This window comes from Fonsecaea erecta (assembly GCF_001651985.1).
Source record: "Fonsecaea erecta strain CBS 125763 chromosome Unknown Scaff2, whole genome shotgun sequence".
Lineage (NCBI taxonomy): Eukaryota > Fungi > Ascomycota > Eurotiomycetes > Chaetothyriales > Herpotrichiellaceae > Fonsecaea > Fonsecaea erecta.
Genome location: NW_017387245.1, coordinates 3,719,400 through 3,741,079, shown reverse-complemented (window position 1 = coordinate 3,741,079; position 21,680 = coordinate 3,719,400). Strand labels below are relative to the sequence as shown.

The 21,680-nt window shown below is 52.1% G+C and overlaps 5 protein-coding genes across 5 annotated transcripts; 3 read left to right on the top strand and 2 right to left on the bottom strand.

Annotated features, from left to right (window-relative positions):
• Positions 1-356: 356 nt before the first annotated feature.
• Positions 357-4,918, top strand: AYL99_03094 (hypothetical protein; the record flags this gene model as incomplete). Its single annotated transcript, XM_018834610.1, has 9 exons — positions 357-411; positions 468-1,228; positions 1,283-1,490; positions 1,538-1,592; positions 1,646-2,034; positions 2,091-2,179; positions 2,231-4,012; positions 4,068-4,230; positions 4,299-4,918. The coding sequence occupies 9 exons, from the start codon at positions 357-359 to the stop codon at positions 4,916-4,918; spliced, it is 4,122 nt and encodes a 1,373-aa protein (XP_018697234.1).
• Positions 4,919-6,069: 1,151 nt separating this feature from the next.
• AYL99_03093 (hypothetical protein) lies at positions 6,070-7,530 on the bottom strand (the record flags this gene model as incomplete). Its single annotated transcript, XM_018834609.1, has 1 exon — positions 6,070-7,530. One exon carries the CDS (start codon positions 7,528-7,530, stop codon positions 6,070-6,072), a length of 1,461 nt encoding a protein of 486 aa, XP_018697233.1.
• Positions 7,531-8,142: 612 nt separating this feature from the next.
• AYL99_03092 (hypothetical protein) lies at positions 8,143-14,017 on the bottom strand (the record flags this gene model as incomplete). The annotated part of the gene is made up of 3 exons (XM_018834608.1): positions 8,143-13,167; positions 13,226-13,937; positions 13,989-14,017. The coding sequence occupies 3 exons, from the start codon at positions 14,015-14,017 to the stop codon at positions 8,143-8,145; spliced, it is 5,766 nt and encodes a 1,921-aa protein (XP_018697232.1).
• Positions 14,018-15,631: 1,614 nt separating this feature from the next.
• On the top strand, positions 15,632-16,241 carry AYL99_03091 (hypothetical protein; the record flags this gene model as incomplete). The annotated part of the gene is made up of 2 exons (XM_018834607.1): positions 15,632-15,934; positions 16,008-16,241. The coding sequence occupies 2 exons, from the start codon at positions 15,632-15,634 to the stop codon at positions 16,239-16,241; spliced, it is 537 nt and encodes a 178-aa protein (XP_018697231.1).
• Positions 16,242-17,939: 1,698 nt separating this feature from the next.
• AYL99_03090 (hypothetical protein) lies at positions 17,940-18,551 on the top strand (the record flags this gene model as incomplete). Its single annotated transcript, XM_018834606.1, has 2 exons — positions 17,940-18,072; positions 18,145-18,551. The coding sequence occupies 2 exons, from the start codon at positions 17,940-17,942 to the stop codon at positions 18,549-18,551; spliced, it is 540 nt and encodes a 179-aa protein (XP_018697230.1).
• Between the last annotated feature and the right edge of the window lie 3,129 nt (positions 18,552-21,680).

The following is a 21,680-nucleotide window of genomic DNA, read 5'->3' as shown; positions in this document are numbered from 1 at the left end:
GCTACGAAATACATCATTTCTCCTCAGTTATGGCAGGATCTCCTGGACTCCTCTGGTACCTAGCATATTGACCGCGCATGTGCTTGAGTCTGTCCGACGTCTCTTCTGTCACTGCTCGACAGAAGACTGCGGAGGTGACGGTCTCGGGGAAAGGTCCAGTTCAGTCCTCTGCTTCATTGCTCGAATCCTCCGTTTCAACAATCCATCACAGTAGTTCCCCGGTCCCAAGTCTCCTTCGCCCGCATGAGCCTAGATCGTCCATATCCCGCTTTGTCTAGATTCAGCGACAGGACATTTGCACGCCTGCCCTCATTGCTGGCTCGGAGAGCTGGTCGATCGCTTTCCAACCGACTTGCATGGCCGGCGTGCAAGGTAACATCCGGTCCTTCATTGCGCCGATCAGAGGATCTGGTGCGTAGACAAGAGATAATACCCAAGAGATGCTGTATAGTGACGAGATACCACAGGTCGAACTGCCCCGGCATTCATCGAGGATTTGACCCTCTATGAGCCATGGCGAGAGTCCGAAGACCTTCCGAATCTGCTCGCTGATTCTCCTCTCAAGTTCATCCAAGCGCCCTATTTGGCCGCCCGGCTACCTCTTTATAGCTGCAGGCACAAATTTGGGTTGAAGCCGAGACAATGTGAGCTTCCCGCGTTGGACGAGAGACCTGGGCCGGAGTCAATATGGTGCATCGCGGCTTTCTGTCAAGTGTGCCGGGTGCATTTGCATGTCAAGATCGATTACAGCATCAGATTTAACAATGGCTCTTGTCCAAACGTCGATCATCCTCTGCATCACCTGGTGAGGTCAGCCTTTCAAGAGCCGTTGGAACAGAATGCGTGGCGGCGCCAGAATCCGGACTCTCAAGATGAAATATACTCCTACCGATGTTCTTCCCCTACCTGCTCCGCCACCGTTACCGTGCGTTACGGCCCTCCAGTCCTGCGTCCGAGCGACATCCATACCCTGACCGACCCGTCGCTGCTTGGTGAAAGATCAAAAGAGGCTTTTCGCAAGAAGGCAGGGGACACAGAGGGGATGAGGGCTCCGGCGCCGGTTGATGTCCTAGATGATCTTCGAACGTATATCAGGAATTCCTGGCGTGCAAGAGAACAACCAACCTATAGATCAATCAGTGCGTCAAATCGGAGATTCATTGTTCGATTTGGACTGGAGGGCCATGCTTGTAGGGATGTTCTGGAGCATCTCGGGTTCCGGCCTGCGGTAGGTGGACAAGCTGCAGACGTTGATATATGTGTGTTGACTCCATGATCATAGCCTGGAGGTTGCTGGATGGTCCCAGAACCCGACTTCGACGAGAACCTTCCGTTCCAAAGTCCTGCCAACCTCTGGTTAGATAATGCCGAACACGAATTGACGGCTCTCATTCTGTCGCGCCCCTATGAAGAACGAAAGCTGCTGAAAGATAGCACCCCTCCTGCACCCGCGGATAGGGAGCTTTCACGAGCCCTTGGCTGCCAGGACTGTGAGTCGCCTGCCTGCATCTGGTGGAGATGGACTAATGTGTCGCAGATGACAGGCACCCTGAGAGCAGCACTGACCGAATCTCTCCCGCACTGAAAACTGCGTACAGGCAACCCTCTCCGGTTTATCATGGGGCGTGTGCTAACGTGGACGCAGTCCTTTCGTTGCCCTCGGGTGCCCGATGGATCTGTCGGACCAACTGGTGGCCAAAGCGTACCACTGGCAGGTGCAAACAGATGCTCCAAACGCACATGTGTATCTCACCAACCTCAAGCATATTGTGCATCAGCGCCAGAGTGAAGTTTTGGAGACTGAAGTCGTATTGGAGACGTCACGGGGCCGGTATGATGCGGAAATGTTGGATGAAGCGTATAAAGCCTTCCATCTGAGCGATGTTGGGGGTCCGGTTAGCGACGAAGACATTATCGGTTCATTCACAGCCCAACTCGCAGACTCACCAGGCCACGAACACCAACTGAGAGACTATCTCCGTATCATCGGAGCTCATCGTGACAGTAAACGCATCACTGACACTGCCCTGAACAGTGAGTTGGCACGCTCTCGATCAGTTGGGATTCGCTTACTCACAATTTGACCACAGTTATTGACAGCTACGAGTCTGCACTTGCCTTCCTCGACGCCGATCCCACAGTCGAAGACGAGCACATCCAAGCTTTGTTTGCTGTCAAGGTTTGTTGCCTGCTCACTTGTCACTCAATCCGTGCTCATCTTTGTTTGCAGACAAACGACAACAAGGCACTTGAGGAGCAAGCTACTCAAGCTGTTCGCCTAATCGCTCAACATCGCAAAAGCGCATTTTTGACAAACTGGATCGACTCAGGGTTTTCCAACGAAACGCGCAACCAGATGGAGCCTGCTGAGGGCTACCAAGCCCTCCAGATTGACAACCGCGAGATCGACGATGAAATGATCCTCTATCAATATAATATAGCCGTCGATGAAAATCCCGGCAGCGTGGAATACTACAACAGAGCTCTGGCCGCAATCGCCAAAGGTCGGAATAGCTCCATTTTGTTGGACCATTTACACAGCAGGGCGCCTCAAGAACCTCAGGGCAGGCCGGAGGAACCTGTCGGACTAGAAAATATTGGGAATACCTGCTACTTGAACAGCTTGTTGCAGTTCCTATTCACGATGAACCAAGTGCGACAGTTAGTTCTCAACTTTGATGATTACAAGATGCCCTTGGACGAGAAGAGCATGGAGCAAAAGCGCGTTGGACAACGAAAAGTCAGCGTCAAGGAGGTTCAAACTGCGCAGAGGTTTGTCGACAGCCTGGCGTCTCTGTTCCGCGGCATGATACAAACACCCCGTTCATCCATCAAGCCGGAGCAGGAGCTTGCGCGGTTGACCCTGGAGACTGAAAGTGTCAAGGAAAAGATGCGACGAAGGTCAACACTCAAATCGAATGAACGCCCCAGCTTGGGCTCGATCGGGTCGTTACCTGTTTCGGGTCTCTCGCCAGTGGTTGACTCCGAGGCGAATGGGACAATGGATACGATAGCCATCCAATCTCCAACCGACACTCAGACCGCCGACGTTGACAAGATCTCTAGCTCTGACGCTTCGAAATTGGAAGCTGAAGAGGACGTGAGTCCCGGCCAGCAAAATGTCGATGATCCCGTCGTCAATGACAGTGCCAGTGATGCCACCTTGGTGTCAACTTCTGAAAGTGACCGCAATGTGACGGTGGAGAGAACTGAACAACACATGTCGATCTCAGATAACAAGGAGAATGTGTCACCCGTTAATACCACGAAAACATCGGTGGCTATGTCTCCTTGGACTGGGCAGCCGCTGACAACAGCAGCACCAACAAATCCAAATGCTCAATCAGGTGCAGTGTCTGGAGATACCGACAAGAAGGCTTCTGGCATAGATCCTGAATTGTTGAAGTATGCCCCGCCTCCTGGGAAGCCACCCCCGGTGCCTCCACGGAAACCCATCCTGAATACTACAACTACGTTGGAAGAGTATGCCCGCCAACAAGATGTAACCGAGGTCATGAACCACTGCATTATCCAGTTGTCGTACGCCATACGGCCTACAGGTTTCGATAGGTCAGGAGAGCAACGCGACGAAGTGCATGATCTATTTTTCGGGCAGCAGGTAATCCACAGCCAACCTGAGAAAGAAGCACCAGAGGCTCTACCGTTTCTCAATATCATCACACGGGTATTCCATCGGCCCGCTGATGTATATGCTGCGATTGACAACGAGTTCGACCTCCAAGATGCCCCAGATGGCGCAAAAGCATATACATCAATCGCCAGTCTACCGCCAGTCTTGAGCATAGCCTTGGACCGCGTGTCGTGGAATAACGAGACGAAACGTCAAGAGAAGCTGAACTATCACATCGATGTTCCAGAGACCATCTACATGGACAGATACCTGGAAAGTTCACCTGGCTCTGACCTCCTGCAACGACGGCAGCAGACGTGGGAGATCAAGAAGGAGTTGGCATCACTGGTCACACGGAGGGATGAGCTTGAGGAAAAATACGTAAGACGACAGGCCTCCCTTCATGAACTGTAATAGGAGCTGACACCATGCGCAGGGCAAATCTGCAGATGTGCCTGGTCTTCTCGAAGATGCAAAGGTCATCTTGGAATATCTCGCCGAAGTGCCGGGAGATCAAACATCAGGCGAACTCCATGTGAATCCAAACGCGATCGCTACTCTCGGTATCTTAGCTGAGAATGCTCGTTCTGAGCTCCGAGGTAGGGGCTTCCCTCCCTTCTACACCCCTGACGATGAAGTCCTAATCTCCCCTTCTGCTTCGCCACAGAAATCCGTGCTCGTGTGTTCCATCTCTCCCAACAAATCAAAGAATCTTTCGTCGACATGCGCAAACACCCTTACCGCCTCCATGCGGCGTTCTTCCACCGCGGTTCGGCTGGTGGAGGCCACTACTGGGTGTACATATTCGACCACAAGAAAGAGGTATGGCGGAAATACAATGACGATCGAGTCTCCACTGTCACCAATCTAAACGAGATTTTCGGAAACCCGTATGCACAATTTCAGTCCCAAGGTCAACAGCAGCCAACCAGCGGCAGCGGCTTGAACCCGCCTCCGAACCCGTACCTCTTGGTCTATTTGGATGCAAATCGGATCGACGACCTCGCGGAGACAGTCAAACGGGAGATTGTGAACCCGCCTCCTGGCGCCGCGGAACGACAAGATCAGCCCCAAAGCCAGATGACGGCTGTACCACCCACTCAGAGATTAGGCAATGGTGCGGATGTAGAAATGCTGGAGTATGCCAATGGTGGTGAGCAGGCCCGTTCCTCCCCACGAGAGCTTTCCATCGCCCTCGACAGCCCCGAACCAAGGGAGCCAAGCACGGGGAAGGAAGGACATTGGGATGACAGCCAGCTGATGATGGATAGGAATATTAACTGGTAAAGATAGTGACCAGCAAGACGCGTGGTGGAATTTACAATCGCTAGTGTGAGAGAAACACCCGGCGCAGGTCTTGGGCATCACCCGCTGGAAAGGAATAGTCAATCACTTGGTAGCATGTGGTCACAGCAAGGTGCACAGGGAAGAAACGAAGAGCTCAAGATGGCTAGAGTCCGGCACAAAGGGATAGAGATGGACCTAATGGCATTCGAACCGGCGTCAACGAGCGCGATCAAAATACACACATACACACACACACACACCTTGCACGATCATCTTCGTCTGTTGAGTCCAAGTCCGAGTCTGAGTTCTCGTATTTGTGCTTTGAACCTTATCCTGAGAGTGACTCGTCGAGGACCAAACTAAACTGTAGAGAAGAGAGAGGCTTTCATCCTTGCCTCGTTGTTTCCGAACTCGAAAAAGGCTCATGTGCGCGTGTGCATACATAATATATCCTGGCTTCGTCGCATCCTGCCGGTGAAAGAGACATAGACATATCCGACTTATCCTCCTGCTGGACCGACGGCGCCAATGAGGACGACCATTAGCAATACATCTCCAGCCGCACGGCCGCCACTGAGTGCGTTTGCCGGCTGGTTCATGCTCTGTGAGTGAGTGCATGTAATAATAATTTCGAGTGTCGCTTGGCTCGTTCATGGCCCCCGGTACATGTTATGCCACACCGGCGGTTGCCGTCCCTGGTCTTTGCACCTGCTCACCAATCGCAGCCCTGTGGCGGATGGTTGTTGCTGTTGTTGCTGTTGTTGTGAGGAGACGCTTCCGCCAGAGCCTGCGAGGCTCTGGGGACTGGATCGTGCTGGGCCAGCTGCTGGCGGTGCTCGTCTCTGTGCCGTCGTCTCTGGGTGAAGCCCTGCTGTTTCCTAAACAAGATACGCTTCGTCCAGACGCCGTGACCTGGTAGGTAGTAAGTAAGTACCCTGCGTCAGCCGTGGGTTGTTTACAAAGTGCTGGATTGGGGGTTCATTTTTACCTCCACCAATTCTGGATCACCTCGATCTGCCTGACGTTGCCGTTGATCACCCTCGAATTTTGTGGGTCTGAGTGGTCTACGAAGGATACCAGGCTTTGGGGGAAAGTCAGCAACATTGTGACCAACCGTGCTCTGCCACACCAAAGGGAAAAAAAGGGGGATCTTACTTGTTAGCGTAGACCACTTCAAACCGCCCTCTACCAGCCTGCCGTTGTTGGTTGATGGCTTTGAGGAACTCGGTGAGCACCGACTTCTTCGGGATAGCGCCAGCTGTCATGCTCTCTTTCGACATCTGTGTTGTAAATGTCAAGTTGCCACGCTTTGCATTGCGTGGGCCTTGGACTCGTGGCTTCAGAAATTGCTCGTCGCTGTCGGAAGTGTCCACCTCCGGCCTGCCACTGGGGCCGCGCGCACTGTGAAGGCCGGCACGACCTCTGATCTTGAGCCCTTCCGGCCGTAGACCACGGTTGGCCGATTCTATTTCCCTCTGCTTCGAATTTGACTCAAGGCTTAGGTTGATGACCTGCTCGGAGGGGAAGGACTTCAATGACCATCTTGCTGCTGCGACTTGGTTCGCATTGGGACAGTCACCTACGAGATGGGACTTACTTGCGCAGACGCAACAAGAGATCCAGTGTTTGGTAGGACCAACGTCTGACATCCCGTAAGATGGCAAGAATCGCTGAGGACATGTCTGCTCCGTATGATTGAAGGTGCCACAGATATCACAGGGTATCGTGGTGATTTTCAGGCCTGTGGGACAAGACTCAGCAGTGTGTCCGCGGTCACGACATTTCGAGCACCTCTGAAGCAGAGGGCAAAGGCGGCTAGAGTGGCTGGCAGAGCAGTGGACGCAGGTCAATTCGGGACAATCTCGCTCGGCATGGCCGCTTTGAAGACAGCTCAGGCAGACAGCAGGCTGATTGAGGTCAATTTTGCTGCGACTGACGTGGAAGAAAGCGTACTTCAGCTGAAGCTCAAGCTCTTCCGGGCTCAGATCTGCAAGGCGAGGGCCTGGCTGTACTCGGACGTTGGAGGCAACAGAATGCGAGGGGAGTCCGCCCATGACGGTACGGGAGAATCTCTCGATATCGCCCTGTAATTGGTCGTGAGCATCCCGTTCGGTAGAAGAGAGGGGTAGTGTTGTCTCTCTAGTAGACGACTGGGGCTCTGTGTCCTCCTCTGAATGTGAATGTGTTTCTCCTTCTTCCTCGTCGTCGCTGTCTTCGTCTTCCTCTTCAACTTCCTCCTCCTCCTTTTCCGTTTTCTCCACATCCATCTGATCGTCATCAAGGACCATATCGTCAGAGAGCTGGTGATTTTGGACGGTGTCAATGTTAATGACCATCCCCCCGTCATCGGACTCTTGCTCGTCGTCAGAAATCTCGATCGCATCGTCTATGGAATCTCCTGATGATAAAGTAGGTTTCAACGAGTTGTCACTTTTGCTGATAATGGGCTGCGACTCGTCAGGAGCGGCGGGAAGGGCTGCTGTGCGGAAGCCTGTAGCCAGTCTGTTGTTCCCAAAGCCTCCGGAGGCGTAGATCGTTGTCGACGCCGTGTCCTTTGGACTCTCTTGATCTGGGGTCGCCGCCACCGCTGCCCGCGAAGTCGCATTGCCCATAGCGGAAGATTGCGAAGATATCGAGGAATCAGTTGGAAGAAGTGGTGCGGAGTTGACTTGACCTTTTTGTCTTGCTTCACGCGTCAAACCGACTGCAGCGGTCCTCGACTCAGTCTCGTCATCAGAGGAAGGGAGTCGGGCCATCTGGGCCGTGGACAACGTCATTGAGAGACACTCAGGAACGCGTCCGCAGTACTCGGTACACGGGATCGCGTTTTCCTAACCCTGGAGGCCCCGTTTGTTACCAGACTGCAGCCCGCAGTCCCTCAGGCACAGGAATATTGGGGAGGCGGAATGGAAAGTGTACCGAGGTGCTAGCCTTAAACTGACTAGTGTCACATTTTATGAGAACAGCCCCCTTGCGTCTCACAGCCTTGCATTCCAGCGAAAACACTCCCGAATTGTCTACCTCTATCTTTTCAATCCTTTCAATCCTTTCACGAGTTGAACAAGAATAGAAAGGCACTGTCTAACGTATTCCCAATAGCCGTAAAAACTCGAAATCAATCAATCGTGCATGAAATCCCCCAAGATCACCAAGAAGACATAAGCTTTGCAACGCTGCGATATGGTATTCTTTCCCACCGGCATCCATCCTTTCGACTATGGCGTTTATGCCCACATTGCCCTGAACTTTTGGTTGAACTCCTCTTGAAGCATGGTAAAGGCCTTCAGAACCATGAACAAGTTTCCATCCCCGATCTCGGACTCTTTCCCTTGTCGTTCCGACTCCCTCGCCGGTTCCTTCGCACTTGTCATCATAGGCTTCTTTCCCGCTTTGGCCGCTCTGACCGCCTCACCCATGGTTTCTGGAATGGCCCCATTTGTTTCGGGCTTATCGCCGTGGTCACTCGCATCGTCTTCCCAGCTGTCAACCACCTTCTTTTTCCCATCGCTAGATCCCGCCTTTGTAGCTGTTAGTTCCTGCTTCAGCATTTCTCGATTGGGCAGTGTCCGAGCGCTGGAGGTGGCTTTGTTGTCTGGACCCGCTTCCAGGGCTTTGTCATCCAGCTCTGACTCGTGTACATCACCAAACCCCATGATGTCGATCATCTCGGCTGCCGTTGGTAGGGAAAGCTTCAAAAAGTTCTCTAGGCTGGTAACGATAGTCGCAAGGACAAGAGAGAAATCATTGAGGACAAACCAGACCTCAGCTTTGCGAACACCATTCTCTTTCTCGAGAGCAACCACGTTACCATGTTTGAAGAAGTCGTAAAGGTAAGCATTTAAAAGCGCTGTGCTGTCGTTCGGATAGGTCCCCACGTAGGGGACTACGGCTTCCTCCAGCCAGACTCCACTGCGAACCATCTTGCACAAATCAGAGACGCTTTTCCACTCATCTCGATGGCCCGAGAGAGCAACAAAAGCCGAGTTTATGCGGGCGGGAGGAAGAGGAGAGACAGCCACGCCGATCTCCTCTAGTGACTTGTCTCCGCCGCATTTTAGTCCAGTGAGTGGCAAGTAGTGATCAAGCTCCGTGACGTGCTGGTCGATATAGGTTGACACATAAGCAGCATACACATCCAGTGTTTGATCGTTGTGGGCCAATAGGGTGCGCGCTGCCTTTTCTGGCAGAGGTGGAAGTACGACGACCGACGATGACCACCGTGATTGGGCGCGGCGTGACTCCAGAACAGACTGTCTCAGGTACCGACGTCCGAAGAGGTGTGACATGACAAGTATCAAGTCAAGCAAAACTTGTTTAGGGCTGACATGAATATCCCCACAAAGCTTGCTGAAATACCCACTTTTGAGCAATGCGTGGAACGCAAAACTTGCGTTCTCAGTGTAATACAGGTGAGAGACACAGCCAGTAAAATTGAGTGGAGCACCCGAGACGTCCAACAAATGGTTGCGGCGAAGATACTCTATTGAAAACCGCAGATGGTGCAGGACAGTGTGTTTTGACTCTGGACCACCCAGATAGATCCGCGGGCACGAGAGGATCGAATTGATCGCCTTGACAGCGTATGCTGCATTCCCTGATTCATGGAGCAAGATGAAAAGGCGCAACACTAAGCTCGTCGTGATGGGAAAGTGACCGTTGAGGTCTGGTAGCCTCGAGCTGAGCAGGCGGCAGACTTTTGAATATGGTACTCCTTGGAAGACCACATTACCCAGGACATCAAATCCTCGGCGCCCTGCTCGACCCGCCGCCTGGCGAAAGTTGAGAGCCGTCAGAAAGATCGAGTCTCCAGAGAAAACAACAGTCTTGCAAGGCATGTTGATACCCAGCGCCAGTGTCCCGGTGGCTATCACGACGCGCAAGTACCCTTTGCGGAACAGAATCTCGCACACTTGACGGTATTTGCGGTTCATGCCGGCGTGGTGGACACCGATACCTCGCCTCAGGCCGTTGATCAGCCAGTCCGGCACCAAGCGCCTCTTAAGCTCATTGGCGTACTCCTGGAAATCAAGGCGACTGAGCTTTTGCGTGTTGGCGAGGTGAAATCCAGAGACGGGATCATCGGGATTGAAAGATTCCAGGATGCTTGACTCTTCCGAGCCTGTTTCCCGCATCCGCTCGGCCCGTGTTGCTGGTTCGTCGTCTGCATTCCCTCTCTGCACCTTCTTGGGAGCCTTCTTCTTGCTCAGCTTGTCCTGGTTAAGTTTCCAAGCCTCCCAGCTCTTAATCTTAGTTTTCCAGGTTCTGCTAACTTCCTTCCAGCGGTCTTCTGCCTCCTGTAACTCCTGGAGGAGACGCTGACATATGAGTTCACACGCGTTCCGGTCATAGTTGAAGAATAGTGCGGGAAGAGCTCCTTCGTCATGGAGCGAGCAGACGAGAGGCAGTGTGGTGTCGAGGAAATCAGCCTCCTGGACGGCACGAAGGGTCTTGCTGTTGTTGACTTTCCCAGAAGATATCTGTACCCCTGGACATTGTGCGTCCCTCACGGGCTGCTCCAAATCCTTCAGCACCAGCTCAAAGGGAGACTTGCGATTTTCTACCCACGTCTTCAGGAGTGCCTTGAGATTAGCATCCCAATCGACGATGTCAACTTTGCGTACGATCTGTGGCAGGCACTTTGAAGGGTCTAACGACTCGTCAACAGGGAATGCCTCTGTCTCGTGCTTCTTCATGGCGTTCCATAGCATCCAGCAATCTCGCGGTTCGAGAGTCAAATCATCAGGTATCCCTCGCGTCCGATCGACCAAGCTCGCAACAGGATGCATGAAACTCATACCGATTGCGTTGTCGATCCCAACAGAGGGTAGTTGTGAACGTTCGGACAAGCCATCGAAGAGAAACTTTTGTGGTGGACTGTAGATATACTTCCGTAGGTCCGAGTAGCGATGATGGTGTTCTATCATCTCGAGTTGGATGCCGTTGGTCTCTTGAGTCTTGCTCAACCAGTTGCTGAATTCTCGTGGGTTTCCAACCGTGGCTGAGAGCGCGATGATGGGGCACGGAGCTAGAAGGAGTAGCTGCTCCCACACAACCCCGTCATCGGCCTGGCCAATACAGTGAATCTCGTCGAATATGATACGCTTGACACGAGAAGACCACGTCTTCGCATTTGACGGACTCAGAAGCATGATCTGGAGCATATGAGGGACCGTAACCAAGACCTGACACCCGGTCGGGTTGTTGACCCGGTGATCGCGTGTGTGTATGGCCCAGACGGACTTTCCAGGGTGCTGGAAGTTCTTGGAAAATCGAGCCTGCACCTCAGCGGCAATTTGGTTCACCAATGCTTTGGTGGGTGCAACGTACACCAGCACCCCGTCATCATCCTCCTCGAGCACCTGCTTCATGGCGTAGAACGAAATAAACGTCTTTCCCGCGCTGGTGGGAGCAACCACGAAGACGCTCTTCTTCGCATCGATCTGGTCCAGGACGTCTCGCTGCCACTTATCCGGCTCAAAATCGTGCACGCGATCATCCGGTGCTGAGCCCATGTCTCGGTCAAAGAAGGGCCCTGCGTGGACGAGCTGGAATTCCAGGGGCGATAGTTGCGTCGGCACTGCTTCTCTCGCAGGGGTGAACAAGACGGTTGCGGAGCCAGTATTGCGTCGTTCTTGGACTTGGAGAGGTCCCAAGGCCGGCAAACGAAAGGTTTGGATCGTGTTGACGACGTATGCTGCAATCTCCGTGGTGATGCCTTGGTTCAGTCTTTTAATCTGGAGGATCTGGTCCCAGATGAGTCCCATGATCGGCATCGCATGGACTCGGTTGTCAGCCGAGCAGTTCACTGTCCACATCTCGACCAGAATGCTGAGCAAGTACACCGACACCTCTGCTTCCACCGCGACTCGCTTGGTCTTTGACAGCCCGTTCAGATAGCTCTTGACTTTGAAGTAGCGGGATGCCAGGTTTAGCTCTTTAGCAAACTGGGTTCTCGCGGAAGTCCATGCTTCCTGCAGCTTAGCAATATCCTTATCCTGCTTTTCTCGCGCCGCTACTGCAGCCAGCTCTTTGACATTGAATCTAGAGCCTTGCTTCTTTCCACCGTGTGCTGGGGTTTGCGGAGGTTTCAATCTGCTGGAAACGCGTGAAGGCCCATCTTTCGACTTGACAATGATGGTTTCGGGCTCCAGAATGCCCCCAATAGCACTAGTCAGGCTGGCAGCGTAGTCCCTAGTTTCTGTCATGAAAAACTGATTCCTTCGATTATCGCGCGCCTTCTGCCATTCTGTCACTACCCGAGCGGCCTTATTGTCGATGGGTCGTCGATGATTGTGCCAGTGGCTGATCTCTTTAAAGATTTGCGATGTGCTCTTTTTGTCAACCGATACGTCGATGGCAAGCTTAATAGGACCCAGGTGGGTGTCGAACACCGGGTTGCTGAAAGGGAGTACCGTCGTCCGAACATTACGTCTATTCGTAGGTGTGGTTGTGTCCCTCCCCTGTCTACAGTGCCGTATAACGTTGAAGCGCATTTCTTGTTGTCCTATAGTTATCTGAGAAGGAGTTCTCGAGTCCCCTGGTTCGAAGTGCAGATTGATGCCACAGGTTTCCTTCATGAGAGATGTGAAGTCTCTCAATGACGAGAGTATCAAGGGGCCGAGAGCCGTTGGTCCACGAGACCTCTGAAGCTCAGACACCACATTGAGAAATAGCCTTCCATCGAGCAAATCGGCTAGATCACATGGAAGCTTTTGACGCAGGACACTGTCTCGCCAGGCGTCTGACACCAGAATCTCGCGGGATACTTCGACAAAGTCCGTCAAGAACATCATGTTCATGTTAGAGCTTATTGCATCCACTGCTCGACCGTCAAGACGACAGTCCCGCATCACGATCGCATGGAGGATCATTGCACATGTTTCTAGTGCATAATTCGCTCCGATTCTGCCAGATCTAAGCATGATGCTTAGAGCTGCAACTATAAGCAAATCCCGTTGTGTCAGAGGTGGCTCTGGCGTGCGGTCTAGCAGCATCAACGTCTTTGTCAGGACTTCTGCTGGCGGTACGTGGACATCCGTTTCTGTGGAATACGAGTTCTGCGATGAGGTAGGCACAGCTTCCTCAATTTCTTTGATGACTGGGTTTTCGACCCTATCGCAAGCAGCGTCGCCTGGGATATTGGAGAGTGATTGGTCTTCCAAGGCAGGAGGTATTTGAGATTTGTTGCCTTGAACACGCCTCAGCAGGGTCATCCGTTCTCTGGAGCCTTCCACAATCATTGCCATGACCTGCTACCATAGTGAGATATTTCTCGACAAACTAATACTCGGAGGAGAGACCGCCTACCTTTGTGTCCCGGAACTCCACTGTGGTGACAAGAGCAATATTGTAGCCACGACCAATGAGCCAGTGGATCATCAGCCGCAACACCACCTTCCGAGTCTGATCAAGTCGAGTTACTTTGATATTTCCATTGCCAAGTATTTCTTCGCCGTGCCCAAAAGCGCCGATTGTACCAGAGTCGTCAGCCTGCAGCTCAGATGGAGCTCGAGATTCTTTTTCGATTTTTTCTTCTTCTGTTGAAGATCCTTCGAACTCGTCTTGGATACCGGACCGTGGAAAAGAGCCATCATGACACATGAAGAAGTATGCTCCTGTTGTTGCCAAATACTCGTCAAAGTCATGGGACAAATACGATTCGAATGTTTTGACTTCTATGAATGGGACAGTAAGGGGAAGATTGCAGCTGAGGTGCTGGATGATGGCCTCTCGAGCGAGGAGATACCTCGAGTGAAGGTGAGCTGGGGTATTCTGTGGGATGCACATGTGTGCCTGATTGTTGAAGAACACGACATTGAATTTGCACTTTCGCTGGAGAAGAGCTCGAAGGAAATTTTCCACAATGTAGGTGGCATGGAGCAGTTGCAAGCCCGGCGAGAAGTCGATTTTGTCGTCCGAAAAGGAGTGGAGAAGTAATGAGTCCCCTTCGATGATGAAAGGTTCGTCACCCGCATAGTCGCCAACGAGATCGACAGTGCGAGAATACAGGTCATCGTACCTACGGCACTTTAGCAGGCAGCCCAGAAGCTGATGGCATTTGGATACTCACCAGTCCAGCAGATCTTGGGAGTCCGCCATCGGGCGGTCGGGTAACGGAATGGTATTTCCTGTAAGGGTCACCAGTCAGCTGCAAGGTGAAGACGTACCTCGCTGGCTGCGGGACTATACAACCCTTCTCAAGCATGCACCCGATAGCGTCACGTACCTGAAATCCGTTAATCTTGTCGGAATGATTTGGAAAATAGGTGGGAGCTGGAACTCAAAAGTCTCGCTACCGTATCATTAGGCCTTCTACTCCAGAGAGTGGCAGGCACGCGAGAATGTTCACATCTAAAAAGAGCAGCCGCGCGGTAGAATATTTGAGAGAAGAAAGCGGTTTCAGCCTACTCAACATGAGCAGCCTCACCTTGAAGGCCATACTCTTCTTGGCGCGGGATACCTTAATTTGACCCTCCAATCATATGACGAGGCGCTTTTAAGCAAATGATAGAGCTTGGTTAGTCTGGCGGAGCGGGCCGATGGCTGTCTGCTGATAGTACTTATTAGTAGGACCTCGTGGACGTCTTCATCCGACGATCTAATACATAGCGACACGATCCTTTTGTGTGCTTAATACGGTCCTTTCGATAGGGACTGGATCAAAACAGAATGTTTTGTATATTAGTAAAAATCACCACTACACATGAAGAATTCTAGCGCATCCTGCGTGTTTCTGCGGATAGTGGGGTAGGGCAGAGGCAGGATCGGGCTCAATAGACCGTACTTCCACCCCACGAGATCATGTCGTTCGCCTACAAGCCAGGAAAGCGTGCTTTGGCTTCAGCTCTCTGTCGGTCAGATGCGAAGAGAAAATATAAGGCGGAAAAAGGCAGCCAGTGAAGTCAAATCGTTAGAAGGACCCTGCGGAAATGGGTCGGATTGCGCGGCAGACGGGACGAAGGAGCAGGTCCCCGGTTTGGCCAGCGGCATTATCTGGACTGGTACTGGTGAAAGATCACGTGATCCAAGCATATCAACCACTCAGATAAATGGTGTCTGCTCAGAAGCTGCAGGCTGGCTCGCAATGGGGAGCTGCATGGCTACCGGCTAGAAAGGCGGAATCCCCACTACTTGACCAGTGCTGTGTACTGTGCTGTAGGCCACTGTTGACGAGCAAATAGGCAGCGTGCTCGTATTCAGCCTGGCTAGTAGCCTTGTTTATTGAGCCAGACGACGTCCGGGATTGCCTCACTTACGTGGTTCAACCCACAAAGGACCATCAAGACGGGGGTTCTCGTTGAGCATCGCTCTCGCTACGAAAGCATATCGGCGAATGAGTTCCATGATTTTGAACAGGACCGGTGTGGGCGTTGTTGCACCTCTCTCGCCCAGGGGGTTTCCCTCCGCACCTCCATTCCTTATATTCCGTACTGGAAGACATCCGAACTTCTAATCTGCTTTTTCAACAGACTTTTAAAATGAACGGCAGCGGCAGCAAGATCTGTTTCAATTATCTCGATTATGGGACTTGCCGGTTCGGGTCGACATGTAAGTTCGCGCATATCGAGCCAGGAACACAGGGTGGATCTCAAGTACGTTACCACATTCCCCCTTCATGCCAGTATCTCTTCTCCGCCGTGCTCTCGTCCTTTGCTGAGTCGAATATAATAGTCTACCGCACAAAGCCCTCAAGGCACCCGAGCCAGGCCAAACATGAAGCGTCGAGGCAAATCGAAGCGCAGAGATCATATTGGCGACTTCTTTGCCGAATATCCCGAGTTTGACTATGACCAGTCTGCGGAGATATGGCGAGAATTCTATCGCATGTGCGATGGATTCGGCTGGAGAGGGAGGAATGATGAGAAAGAGGAGGCGAAGGAGAGATTCAAGTCAGCAATGGTTCTTCAGTTCAACGATCTCTATGGTACGGACAGAGACGACCTGAATGCCTGGCAAGGGCTGTGCCGCATCTTGAACATCTTTCCACCGCCTACCGAGCTGGACGAATGCCGAAAGGTGAGCCCCTGTGTTGTTCCACCCCGGAATATTCGTTGTCCGCGAGGGAATAGCTGTTGTTGATCATTAGCAGAGAGTTCGACGGACACATGTAAACCTTGTGGATCTCGTGGACGCTCCACGGACAGGAGCGCGAGTAGAGGTATTTACAAATCTGGAGGAGCTACAGAAATACACAATCGACACCGGAAAGTATTTCCCAAAGGAGGATGCGTATGCTGGGGGTTTGCTCAAATTCTTGCTGCGTGAAATTTTCGGGAAGCATAAAGGAGGCCGACAACGTGTTCCTGATAGAAGACCAGGATGAGGGTTCTCGAAGCTAGGGGTTCCAGGTGGTGAACAAAGAGAGACTGAGTCCAGAACTCTGCCTTCGTTCAACGCAAACCGATGACCTTGCGTCAGGTCTGTCACTGATGGTGTTGTCCTGAAGGAGCTGATGCGAAGCGCTTTGCCTTTCATGAAAGGGTTGCCTTCTAGCCTATAGCCTGCAAAGTTAGGTTCTCTCAACGACAAACGTGGAAGAGTAGCATGCTGTTTCAACCAGTTTGTTCTTCCGACATTGTCAACTCTGTCGTCAGGGTGTCCAAGCGTGGTCTCCTCCTTCCATCCCTTTGGCTCGAGCAGGGTAGTGTGACTTCTATGGTTCAGTTAGTAGGTCCCGCTCGGTTTCGACATGGACTCATGAGAGGATGGTCATTCAGCCATATATAGAGAATCTGTTGAATAGCCAATGTTCATTTGAATGAGCACATTCAGACCTGTAGGCATGCTCAGTCCTCTACAGCAATGTGCGGTGGAGTGTATGCAACAAAAGCGGCCTGTTTACCGTGACGGAGATGTCTTGACGAGAAACAAAACCGGCTGACGCGAATCCCGGAATTAATTACAGACTTGGTTTGGCATGAGCGATAACTCATCAATATGCAAACCTTTGTATTGAAAATGCGTCGCATTGTATCAACGCCGGCTCGGGTCTTTGTGCACGAAACTGCCCATCCTCATTGGATAATCTGATCCTCTGGAACCATCGGTACGACTTGAGCTCGACTTGACACGGTCCATGTAAGATAACGACTTGGAAAGGGGGCATTCTTTGAAGGCAGTACGTGGCTGTGCACGAGGTGGTAGAATGGTTGTCCTGAGGTGAAAGACATACCCAAACAGTGTCTACAGATAGGCGGGCATGCCAGTCCAAGCCACATGGTAAAATGAGGGCAGATGAAGCTTCTCTTGTTAAGTGTGGATGGCGAGCAAGCTTGATTCATCTGGGTTTGCCAAGAAGTGTGACGTTGCTGAAGCAAGCCGATGGGGGAATTCTGAAGGGGGTCGTGTGCGCAACTGCTGGTCACTGACTCACTGGCCTTCGGGGCTCACTGGGCCTCGGTAGCTTGTGCATTTAGGGCTCACTAGGTTTTCTTATGCCCTTCTTTAACCAGTGCCGATCTCTCTAGGTCCCCCTTCCTACTGTGGGCGACTGTCTCATAATACCGTCGTCACCAATTCCCCATCCGCCGAGCCACCTTCCCCCATTTACATCCCGATCTGAGACCTCATCGAATCCGAACACCGTGCGCGTCTCACTACATACTCCTTCAGTCTTTGTGTCTCCGGATCTTATATACTCTGTGCAACTACCGTCCGCAGCCTATCAACTTGATCTGAACATCTTCTGTCATTTATTTCACTTCATGACAACAAACTCCGGTTTGCTGGCGAGCTGCACACTCCGAACGCGATTGATCCCGCTTCAAACCCCCCAGGGCTACCTCAGGTACGGTTGAAGCCTACGCCACTCACTTCGCGTTGCTGACCACATGCCGGCTTTCTTCAGTTCACACCTCGCCATATTTCACTCATAACTCCTCGTTTACGCCTCCCCAGATATCCTCCCCTCGCTTGCAACACCTGCGATTTTTCGATGACCTCCCAAACTACCCTCCACCGCTCCATCTCCTTCGAAGCCAATGCAAGACTAGCCCCTCCCGTGTCGTCCTACGATCCAGCCATGAGCACGACGAAAAGTGGTCGGAGGAGGAGATCGAGCAGTATCATATACCAAGAACCTCCAGAGTCCTTAGAGCAGATCAGCGACCAGTCGGCTCTTCCCAACCTCAACTCCCAATGGGTGAATGCGAAAGGTGCGCCATACTGAGATAGCCACAGCCTGATACGAGCAGGAGAGTGAGGGAGTAATCTGACATCGTTCGCAGGAGCCTGGACGATACACCCTGTCCTGATAATCGGCCTCAAGATCCTCTTTGACATAATCCCCGGCGTCACCCAAGAGATATCGTGGACCCTCACGAACATAACCTACATGGCTGGCTCGTATCTGATGTTCCACTGGGTTCGAGGCGTGCCCTTCGAATTCAACGCCGGAGCGTACGATAACCTGAACATGTGGGAGCAGATTGACAACGGTGACCAATACACACCGGCCAAAAAGTTCCTTCTCACCGTACCCATCGTCCTATTTCTGTTAAGTACACACTATACCCACTACGACTTCACGTACTTCAGCATCAACTTCATGGCTCTCATGGCTGTCGTGATACCGAAATTGCCGCAGTTCCATCGTGTGCGAATCGGGCTCTTTTCAGAGCCTCCGGACGAGTGAAGCACTTTCTATTTGACACATTCTCCAAGTCGGTGGCTTTCTTCCGGTAATTCGAGGGTTGGGGCTGATAGGGGGGCTGTACACGGGGTTTGCTCCGTTATCTTTTGCGGGCCATGTGGTTTTCTTCTCACCTGTCTTCAACTGTCATTTTGGGAAATCACAAAAACAAGGTTTAAAATGAGCTTTGTCTCAGCAGCATGGTTCATGGGTCATGCTATCCAGAAAAATCCCGATCACGCACACGGAGAGAGGAGAGAGAACAGGTAGCGGATAGGGCAACCGATCATGGACAGGGGACGGACGGGAATGGCCAGGGAATCTTGTATCAGGCTGAGGCTTGAGGTGGGCGATGGATGGGCAACCAATAACACTGGAAATCTTGCCCCTGCCTCATGCCTGGTGCGTCGTATGCCTCACAGACTTGAGCGCAACAGGGATGGATGGGATCAGGAAAATCAATCTCGTGCTACGTTGTCCCGAAATCAATGATATCCGCCTTTTTCAGTCCAATTTACGGGTGTTGTTTTCTTGTTCTTCTCCTTATCGTCATGACCCCTCCCTTTTGCAGCTTTGATCTATTGCCCCTAGGGCAGGATTTGCCAGACACAGGAACAGACACGACTCCAACACGCCAGAAGACATCGTTGCTCATGGAGGGAGGAAAACAAAGGCAGGACAGGATATGTCGAAAGTCAGTTTCATTCTGGGTGACTAACACTTGTCCTACTAACATGCATATAGCGAAGTCCTCAGAAGTCCTGGATGTGCCGTCGCCATAGGCAGTGTCTATCGACTCGATCTCATACGCGGAACGCATGTCGCTCCCCCCCCCGGTCCTGTTCTCGTCTATCTGTCTCCACCCGCCTATTCGTTTATCCATGCATCCGTCCATTTACATACGATTCCTCCTCCTTTGCAACGGGGAGAGCGGTCGTCGTCACTGCGCGGGCAAGAAGCATGAGTCAATCCTGAACATGGGGGCTCACACGTCCTCTGCACCGCCCGCTTGCATCAGTTACTACATACTCAGGACATGCACAAAGGACGTGAGTTGCAGGATCAGTATTTCTGCATACTTAATCCCATTCACTTTGGTGTTGCTACCGCGACTCACACTACTTATTGTTGCTGAAGAATTGGATGCGTCTTGAAATTCAGCCACCAGCACACGTTCTGCATTGCTGTGAGAGCCCACGTTGATGGCGATGGCATACTCATGTTCAGGAGCACAAGTGCTCCTAGACGTTACCAAAGCTAGAAGAGAAGGAGGCTCGCAAAGGGGAGACGAAAGATCGCACTTGGGAACAGTCTGCGCAGGGAAGGGCAGATCATCTGGAATGGACCAACCGCACATACACCACAAACACCGTCATCCCTGTTTCCTTCCCGGCTCGCAAGCGATAATTCACACGATTTTGACCGATCGGAGCGCAAGATGAAGGGCATGACAGGTCAAGTCAAGTCATATCATATCAGAACCAGGGCAAATTCTCCGACTGGTGGCTGATGGGGAGAGAGAGAGAAAGAGAGAGAGAGAACTTTGAAAGAGCTTTGACGTGCAAACAGAGAAAGGAACAAGACTCAGCTTGCAAAGGAGCGTTTCCTCTTTGGGTTTGGCGGTGTTGAGGAATCCATACATATGTATGTTGTAGAGCTGACCACAGAGAGCGAGTTGGGTTCCAGAGCGAGAGCACGATTGGTTAGGGAAAACTGATGCTATCCTGGTCTCCTGTCAATCAATTATTCATACATAAATTCCCAAGCGTCCAGGCTCCCCTTTCTCACCCAACCAGGTCTCGGGTTACCAATTGCTGTCCAGCGTCATCCATGCTCTTTACGAAGTGGCCGCCTCGTTCATCGAGCGCAGATCGCTGTGTTCCTCCTCAGTGCACGCCAGTCTCGCGCCACACTGAGGGACGGTTGGCAGGATCTTGTCAAGAGCGTCCAGCTTCGATGTCATACCGCTTTACCCATGGCGAGAGCCAGGCGAGCAGTTTGATTGCTCTCGAGGTCATCTTCGTGGCAGCACTCGAGTTGCACAGCTGGGTCGAGGGGTCTGAGGCGGTAATCATGTCAGCTATGAACCATCAAGGTGAGGATCTGATGCCGGGCCTTTACTCCGCTGCTGTCCGGCGGCATACGACATCGCGAACGCCTACCTCTCAAGGCGCAAGGACTAGAGCAAGTTCAATGGAAGGCCAGGTGAAGAATGCAAGTAAATGTGGTCGTATCCATTTTTGTACGTTACGCATCTTGGGTCAAGAGTTTGACGCCCATTTTGCTGCTAACATTTGGAGTGCATCAACGGTTACCGGGTCATATCCACTGATGTGGCAGCATAGGGCTCGAGTTCTTAGGTACCTGAGGAAGACCAAAATCAAACGGACGCGGGCTTGGAAGCGTCTTGTTTTGCTCGAGACATCGAAGAGCCTGGTCTCTTTCTTCTTCGACGGACTGTAGTTCGTTTGACTGCTCTTCTTGGTCAGTTTTTTGCACTTTCCGCTTGAAGGTTATTTTGCGCTTTCTTCGGCAACACCAAATGAGTAGAGTGACGATCAGGGCCAGGCCTGCCATTGAGCCGATGACACTTCCGGCAATCGTCGCTGGAGGTGTTGGCGTAGACTTTGTTGTTGCAGATGCCGTCGGTTTTGGGCATTTGCTTGATGTCGCGCTGGCGGTTCCATTGGCGCTTGAGCTGGGAGTTGCCTGGACAAGGTTGATGGTCAAGGTTGTGCCTGGCGCTACAGTGGTCAAGGTGGTATTGGCGGTCGATATTGGGATAAAAGGAAATGGAATCGAGGATGCTTGTGCACCGGGTAACGTGGAAGAAGTACCAATAGCACTGGGGATCAGACTGCTTGGGTTGTTGGATGTCTCATCTAGCTCACCTGTTGCCACGTAAAGGGAGCTAGTGGGAGAGCTGATAGTACTGGTTGCAGCACCCTGGAGAACCGTTTCGGTCACGGTGACAGTAACGCCAGCGCCACATGAGTCTGAATTGGAATCGGGAAAGGTGTCTGCGCAGACGCCAGCACTGCACGGGTCGTGGGTGCAGCAGCCTGAGTATGAAACGGAAGAACAGTGATAATAGTTCTGATTTTCAGGGCACGTCAAGTCATCTCTGCGCCA